At 46.5% G+C, this 7,876-nt stretch overlaps 1 protein-coding gene across 1 annotated transcript; it reads right to left on the minus strand.

Annotated features, from left to right (window-relative positions):
* Positions 1–1,694: 1,694 nt before the first annotated feature.
* On the minus strand, positions 1,695–7,207 carry dmrt2a (doublesex and mab-3 related transcription factor 2a). The gene is made up of 4 exons (XM_005921927.3): positions 7,017–7,207; positions 6,085–6,478; positions 4,739–4,841; positions 1,695–4,464 (listed from the first exon to the last, which is right to left on the minus strand). Exons 2-4 carry the CDS (start codon positions 6,448–6,450, stop codon positions 3,365–3,367), a joined length of 1,569 nt encoding a protein of 522 aa, XP_005921989.1. The 5' UTR covers positions 6,451–6,478; positions 7,017–7,207; the 3' UTR covers positions 1,695–3,364.
* Between the last annotated feature and the right edge of the window lie 669 nt (positions 7,208–7,876).

Below are 7,876 nucleotides of genomic sequence, written 5' to 3' on the forward strand. Positions count from 1 at the left end.
TAAGCTCTCATATTCAGTTACACTTTGTAAACCGTGTTTAATCCACAACACCCTTCTTACAGCGTCTCAGTGAACTATGCACAGCATGAATCAATGTATTAGAAGATGGCTGCAGCCACGTCCAGACGAAGCTGCGCTGTGAATCCTTGAGTTAAACCTCTTTGACAAATAAACGGTGACTTTAACAGAGAAACTGAGGACACTGCATGAAATATGGTGGCAGCTTGTAGCCACAACGTAAGCTTGCCCTGAATCGTACACCGCTTCATCCTGCTTTTTAACTCTAACAGGGATGTTGCAAAATGATTGTGATATTATGTTCAATAATACTTAGAACTAGCAACGGATACCATAAACTCCTGAGAAAGTGTTTGCTGAGTAAACAGTAGAGAAACAGGTGCACACAATCAACCACAGGTGAAAACAATCTGTGAATGAGGACAGGACAGACGGGGAAACTAACACGACACGCTAAAAGACACTAGCGCTGACAGGTATGGCGTTATTTTTGTGCCACTATTCTGAGCGCACATAAAAAAAAGTTTGCAGGTGCAGGTGTTGCATTTTGAGGAGAAATTTATTTTGAGCGAAGAAAAGCTAAATTTGAGTGAACAAAGTTCATTCCTGCGTGCAAAAACTGTATTTCAGTGTTTGCTATTATCCACACACACACCAGCAGCCCCTCTCGCTCAGTTTTTGCATTTGCGCTCGCTCGCTATGTGTCGCTCGCGCTCTCAACGTTTCTGCCCGTGCGCGTTCAACTCTTTCTCCACACCGTTATATTTGTGCCACAAAACCAGCCAATCACAGACTTGGAAGCAAAAAAATCTGATTGGCTGTTTTGGTCTCCAATCAGCTCGAAATGACAAAATGCAATATCCCAGAATGCATTTGGTCCAAAACTCAAACGAGGCAGTGGCGGAGTTTGAAATATTCCTCTGTCTGGGTCATAAAATAAACTTTTAAGATATTTTCATGCGAGAATGTTTCTGTGTAAACTTCAAATACCTGCTCGATTCATCAACACATCACGCATAAGTGCTCTAACGTATTCGGAGCTGCGTACTTGCGTTCTCGTGTACTCGTGATACGTCATCAGTCGGAGACCAAGTACCCGATCACGCATCAAGCCGAGAACACGAAAAATTCCCGGATGTGTTCTCGCTCCGCCTGTTTTATCGCGCATGCATCTTTGGTGACGTGTGTGGACTTGGTACAGCTAAATATCCCAGAATGCATTTCGTCCAAAACTCAAACGCGGCAGTGGCGGACGAGCGCGGCTAAAAACTTTTACTCTTTCTGGGTCACAAAATAAACTTTTAAGATATTTTCAAGCTAGAATGTAGCTTTGTAAATATTCAAATATTTGTTCAGTTCTCTTCCAAACCCCAGCAGCTGTCTATTGTAATTTTTGAGTGTCCACTAAAATAAAAATAAAAGCGTTAACATCTTACCTGCTTGTTTTTATTAAGGCATACATGTACACTATACGGACTCGCGTACTTGAGAATTGAGAAAGGGCCCGAGTTAACCATAAAAACCCTGAAAACCATCAATTTCATACCTGAGCCTTAACTCTCGCGGCCCGGTACCATCTAAGTTTAAAAGTAGGAGCCAAATCGTCCTCACATTGCAGATATGTCCACATCACCAAGAAGGTGAGTAAACATACCCACACACACATATTCATTTTCATATCTTAGTGAGGACATCTCATTGACATAATGCTTTCCCTGGCTGCTCAGCCTAAACACAACCTAACCGTACTCCTGACACTAAAACCACATTTTGAGTCTCAAAAATGCCTCAAACTCGTGGACACAAGCATTTTGTCCCCATAAGTGAATGTTGGTCCCCACAAGTATAGTAACATGCAGGTTGTCTGTCCTCACAAAGATGTCTTAACATGTACACACACACACACAGAGTGAAAAACAAAGTGCAACCGCAGGCTACTTAAAGTGATGTAAGTCGTCATCGGTGACACAAAATGTCATCGTCTGGCCAAATCCAATTACAGCAGCAACGAGGAAGCTGTTCAAGACAATCACACGCCCACAGTCTCTGCTTTACGTGAGACGTCTCAGCAGGCTTAAAGAAGAGAAAAGTGAAGGAAAAATGCTTCTTTTTATCAGGCGAGTGGTTTCGCTGCAGATTCATGCCGATGAAACGTCCGTGCCAGAAACAAGAGATTAGTGACTTTTTTTAACCTCCTGTCTTGTTCATTATTGCACGGATCAGAGTTCTGCTGCTCATGTGAAACCCGTGTTTGGAGCTTCCTTTCAACACACACACACACACACACACACACACACTCACACACACACACACACACACACACACTGAGAGGCTGTAAGTGGAAAGGAATGAGTGGAGAAATGCATCATGAACGGATGAGATGATGCTGCTCGCAGATTTATGAGCCGATATCGTGTTTCAGCCCCTGAAGAGCATATTTAGTCTACATCCACTCTGTCACATCCACACCTCATTTATGTGGTTTACTTGTGAAATTTGTCTTTGTGCAAAACTCTAGTGATAAAAACATTCCTGGGATTTTCTTTTTCTTAGTTTTTCACTGAGGCTCTGCAGGAGTGATGGGATATTGTCCGCTACATTCATTTGAAACATATTTTAGTTGTCGCAGAGTTACTGTAAAAACTTAATGACCCTGCAAACGACTAAAGTGCAAAGGTCAAGGAAACAGGTTTTTAACCACGTTATGGAAAAGTAAGGTTAAAATGTCTGCAGGACGAGTCTGTAACTCTAGTTCCCTTTTATTAAAGAAGCCCTGGTTATAGTCGAGGAACAGCTCGTCTGAATTTATGCTTTTAATGGGCACGAAACAAACGAGGTGTTACAAAATGAAGTATTAAGTCTAAGCCCAAATATTAAATTATTAATAGTGCAACATGAAAAAAATGATTAAAAAAACATTAGGGTTGTGTGTGTTTTTCTTATAATCCATCAGGACTGAAGTTCCTCGTGTTTCTGCGTCCGGCCGCAGTCGTTCATCGCTCGGTGCAGACTAACTTCTGACCTAAACAACCCGCTCGCACAACTCGAGTATGAAATGACATCGGACACTTTTTATGGAAGTTCAGTCTTATAAAGTTTATTGACGTGAGGGAAACATCGACATCGTGTTTAAATACTCGACACAAATAAAGTTATTCAAACATGCGCGTGTAAAATATTATACACTGTACATAAATATTACACTGGAAAAACAATCATTTCAAACTGGTCTATTTTCCGATGCTGTGCTCACGTTTACATTTGACCCCGAAAACCACAACTGCAGCTGATCTGTGGCTGAGACAAGCCTCGTGTTTATAGTGCAACAAAGGACACCTCGTGGATTTTAATGGAATGCTCGACTTATGGCGGGCGTGGGCCGTTTCAGGATGGCCTCCACGGAGAAGGACAGAGACTCGCTGGGCGCCATCTTGGTCCCTACAGGCTTGGACAGAAAGTCTTTGGCGTACCTGTCTGCGAGTTTTACCGCCTGAAAGTCTTTGGCAGAGCTCTCCCTGTACTTGCGGGCCGCCTCCTCTAACAGCTCCTTGCAGTACGGAGCTCTGAGCTCTGGCCCGGACCCGCCGCTGGCTTTTTCACTCAGCGAGTGCTGGATGAGGGAGTGAAAGGAGTTGAGTTTCATGGAAGGCTTAGCACTGTCCTTGCTTAACTTGCTGAGGACTTGGCTGGAGTTTTGGGAATGAGGGTGGTTGGGGAAAGATTGTCCAAAGCTCCTCTTAGGAGGAGAGAAGGCCGAGCACTCCCTCTGCTCCCCCTGGGTGACGGCAGGAGGTTTGGGGTCGGGCCTCTGAGGGTCTGATAAGTCCTGCAGAGCAGCGGCTCGGGATCCCTCCAATTTAGCAGCGAGCGCGGCCTCCTGCTCTGGCGGCTGACTCTCAGCGGGCATCGCTTTGGGCTCCCACACAGCACCGGGCTTCATGTTCTGCACCGCCGTGGCGTTAAACAGGCACTGCTGGTACAGAAGAGCGTCTCCCAGGTTGGCTGCGCCACGGGGCCACATCACGAAGCCACCTCGCGACGGCTGCAGCGGGTAATGGCGGTAGGTGGTCGCCACGCTGACGTTGGAGGAGATGAGCTCGACGTTCCCAGGGGTCGAGGGGTACTGCATGCCCAGATCCAGGCAGTTAGGGGAGAGGAAGCTGCACAGCTCTTTGGGCTGCGGCTCGACCGGAGCTGCCGGCGAGTAGGCCGTCTTGTAGGAGTTGTACTCAGACGAGTGGTGGACCAAGCCGTTGGGGAAGAGGAGAGAGCCTGGAGCCCCCTGGTTGTTCTCCATCAGCTCTCGTTCTTTGTACTCCCGCTCCAGCATGATGGTTTCCAGCTCCTTGTCTGCAAAAGCCCTTCTCTTCCTCATGCGGTCGCTCAGCGGTGGGGGAAGAGACGGGTTGGCTGCCAGGAACGGATCAGACTGCACCGGCCGATATCCTGTCATCGAAAATCAAACATTTACTTCAACTTTTATGACATCGAGTGTGTTTGGAATTATATTACGACACCCAACATAGATAATAATCTAATTAGCTATTTATACTTTGTAATGCTGCTAAACGAGTTAGCGTATCACGTGCCAGAGTTTTACTGCTTACAGATGTTAGCACGTCCTTATCGCCCCGTTGGTGTTAAAGGAAAAAGAAATGTAAGCCCCGCTTCGAGCGAAGGAGAGGCAGAAGAGGAGCTTTTCTTTTTGTCTGAGCCGTACCTTCGAGGATGCTTTTGGCGAGCATGGTGGACGGTCGGATGTGTCGCTGATATATCGTCCTCCTCTCTGCAGGAATTGGTTTCCCGGATATGCCTTTCTTATCCTGAGAAATTAGAGAAACAAAAGAAAAATATTTAAAAGACGCTGACAGAGTGTTCACCTTAATCCTTGTTAAAATAACAGCTGAGGTCCAAGTCCCATGTATGTTTGGATAATAAAAACCAGCCTCTTAATAATAATCCAGTTAAAATATGGGCAGCGACACACATTTCTCGTGTTATTACAGCCTTGAAAAGGCCTCGAAACAGCCCTAAACAGGACGGAGACGCAGGCCTAACAAGTCAATCTAACATTTAACACATTTAGTTTTTATTTTTTTGCAGTAATAGAAATGAGAGAAAGTGTTTGTTAAAGATATAAACTAGGGCATTTAACAGGAGCTCAGCTGATGACACAAACTGGGAAACATTCATCTGGTCTCATCTTTAAAATGCTGGCGCCGTAACAGTTTTGCTCTTTTACAGAAATATGCGCAGATCTTTCACACACACATGGAACAGCTGTGATTTTGTGTTTTTATTCAAATTCTCTTCTTAAGCCTTTATTTGGGGGAAAAACAAAATATTCCTCATTTGCTGAATGAACCTCGAAAACCTCCAACGGCTCCTCGGATGTGCCTTTATATTCGTGTTTGTTCAGTGAAGCTAACAAAGCGATATAAAGTGCACGCTGAGCGACTGCATTCACGCTGAACACTGAGCCTCGGCTTTACTCTGATCGGCTGCAAGCCCGAACACAGAGCCTTTAAAATAACACGGACTGCGCTTCTGAAGGCTTCGGGTTCTTATAAAAACTTTGGAAGAATCAGCGCAGCGATTTTCTTTTTCTTCCACTGTAGCACAAAGGTCAGTGTGCAAATGTGCCGCAGTTATCAAAAACAACACGAAGAAGCGCTCGACTTTCCCACAGACAAAAGCAGAAACTGCCCCGTTTACAAAAGAAGGGCTTCAGCACAGCAGAAGCTGCGATCACAGAAGCAAGGCCTGATTCACTAACACTGAGGGGTCAAAGGCCACAGGTCACTGTAGCGGCTCCAAGTGCCACAGCTTGCTGTGTGAGGAGATAAATATGTTGAGCTGCCTGATTTCAAACAGTCCTGATCATCTGAACTTTCCGCTGAAAACCCTGAGCTGCAGGGCAGCAGTGATCCAGGCTCAGACTTCCAAGCAAGCAGCTGATTAACCGGAGACGCTTCATCACACACGTGAGTCCTTCCTGCGTTATTAGCGCGAAGCACCTGAACGCACCAGCACAGCACCTCCACCACACACCACCCTCAGTCTCACCTCCGTGGCCTGCTGCCTCCTCAGGGCCACCTGCGCCGCCATCACCCGCTGCCGCTCCACCACCAGCAGGCAGTTGGCGCACTGGCAGTCCCTCCAGCGGCAGAAGCGCTTGTGGCCCTTCAGGCAGGACACCACGCCGTGGTTGCGGCAGCGGGCGCACTTCGGCGTGCGGCTCAGTTTCCTCTGGTCACCCGCGCACATGGGGCCCGCCCTGTCGCGGCTCTTGGTGCCGGGGCAGTCGTCCTCTGAGGCGGCGTGGCCGAGCTGCGGAGAGCCGGGGCGCTCGGAGGAGTCGGCCAGCTCTTCGCTCTCCGTCTCCAGGCTCTCCACGTCGATCTCCAGCTCACACCCGGAGTTCTCTGACATGTCTGCCGGATTTAAAGCCAGTTTGTACCTGGAGACGAATACGAGTTATTAGATTAGATCAGGTGAGAAAAACTGGCACTTAAAATATGTAAATATCACCAGTTTGTCAGACTTAACACACCAAATATTCCCATTTCCTCATCTGGACAGTTTCATGAATTATCCCAAACTCTCAGGACTGTCATTTCTTATTTAAAAAATAATAAAATAAAAATATTTTTAGTCTAGTAAGTAGATTATCTACAAGAATAAAAAGATAATAATAAATCTGTTGTTCGTTTTTTTTAATTCAAAACAGCTTGAAGTTTTTCAGAAGGCTGAAGATTTATTTTTATTTACAGCTGTGAAATATTTTAACACGACAGTTTGTAATCAGAGAAAGTGAGGCCTTAATAAAACCAGAACTAGTAAAACTCCAACAGTCTGCTGGATCTCAGAGGAGTTTGTCACATAACCCGGGATATTTGGGTCACACTGGCTCACAGAGTTTAATTAAACCGGTTTAATTAATCTGCGTCTGAGCGACTGAGCCGAGAAACACTTTTAAAAAACGGAATGAATTTTACCTCCAGGAGTCCAGCAGGGCGGGGCAACGTCGTTAACACCGTGATGAACGCCACACACTCACACACACACGGTCCAGACTCGAGCTTGTAATTAGCCGTTAATTGAGCGGATAAACGCAGACCGCGCCGGGGACGCGTCCAACTTTCCTCTGACTCGGTCACAAGGAGCCACACCGCTATGAACCGAAGCAGGCTGCCCTCTGATTGGCTCATTTACAAACACGCAAAGAGCCAATAGGAGCAGGAGCAGTTATGCAGGGGGCGGGCGGAGCGTCGGCCACAAGCACCGCGCGCCCCGCGGTTACTTCAGGAGGGCACTTTCCAGGAAAGACAGGCCGAAAGGGGGAAGATGTGAAAAAGAGAAAGTCGTCCAGGACACCAGCGCAACAGCATGTCTGCGTTTAATTTCAGGTTCGTGTGAGCAGAAACGGAGCTTCAGGCCTGGCTCACTGTCCTCTGCGCGTCATGGAAATCGAGCTTTTTAGTTTTCAGCTGAAAAAACGAACAAATTAAACAGAATTTTCCAAAACTGTAACTTTCAGTGAGCAAATGAGGAAAACTGTCATTTATTAATAAGTAAGCCTTTAAAAAGAGAAGATGATATTATAAAGATTGAAAAAAGATTGAACCTGGTGGATTCACTTCCTGACGTCATTATTCTGCTGGGCCTCTGCCCACAGACGGGGGTGGGCGGGGCGATACAGGTGTCCTGCGGGTTGTTACAGTCCGTGCAGCTGGCACAGATAACCGGGGGAGATTACCGTGTTTTCACAACAATCACACCTGAGAGAAAAACCCACCGTGTCAGCATGAAGAGGAGCCCCACACAAAACAGCAGCTGGAGGATACGGAGGCCCAAA

Source organism: Haplochromis burtoni, unplaced genomic scaffold (assembly GCF_018398535.1).
Source record: "Haplochromis burtoni strain Fernald_Lab_line unplaced genomic scaffold, NCSU_Asbu1 Contig_43, whole genome shotgun sequence".
NCBI classification, from domain to species: Eukaryota; Metazoa; Chordata; class Actinopteri; order Cichliformes; family Cichlidae; genus Haplochromis; species Haplochromis burtoni.

Coding starts and splice junctions, on each gene's coding strand:
- dmrt2a (XM_005921927.3), bottom strand. CDS start 6,450: ATGTCAGAGAACTCCGGGTGTGAGCTGGAGATCGACGTGGAGAGCCTG. Junction 4,842..6,084: donor GGAGGCAGCAGGCCACGGAG/GTGAGACTGAGG, acceptor CTAATTTCTCAG/GATAAGAAAGGCATATCCGG. Junction 4,465..4,738: donor CGCCAAAAGCATCCTCGAAG/GTACGGCTCAGA, acceptor TTTCGATGACAG/GATATCGGCCGGTGCAGTCT.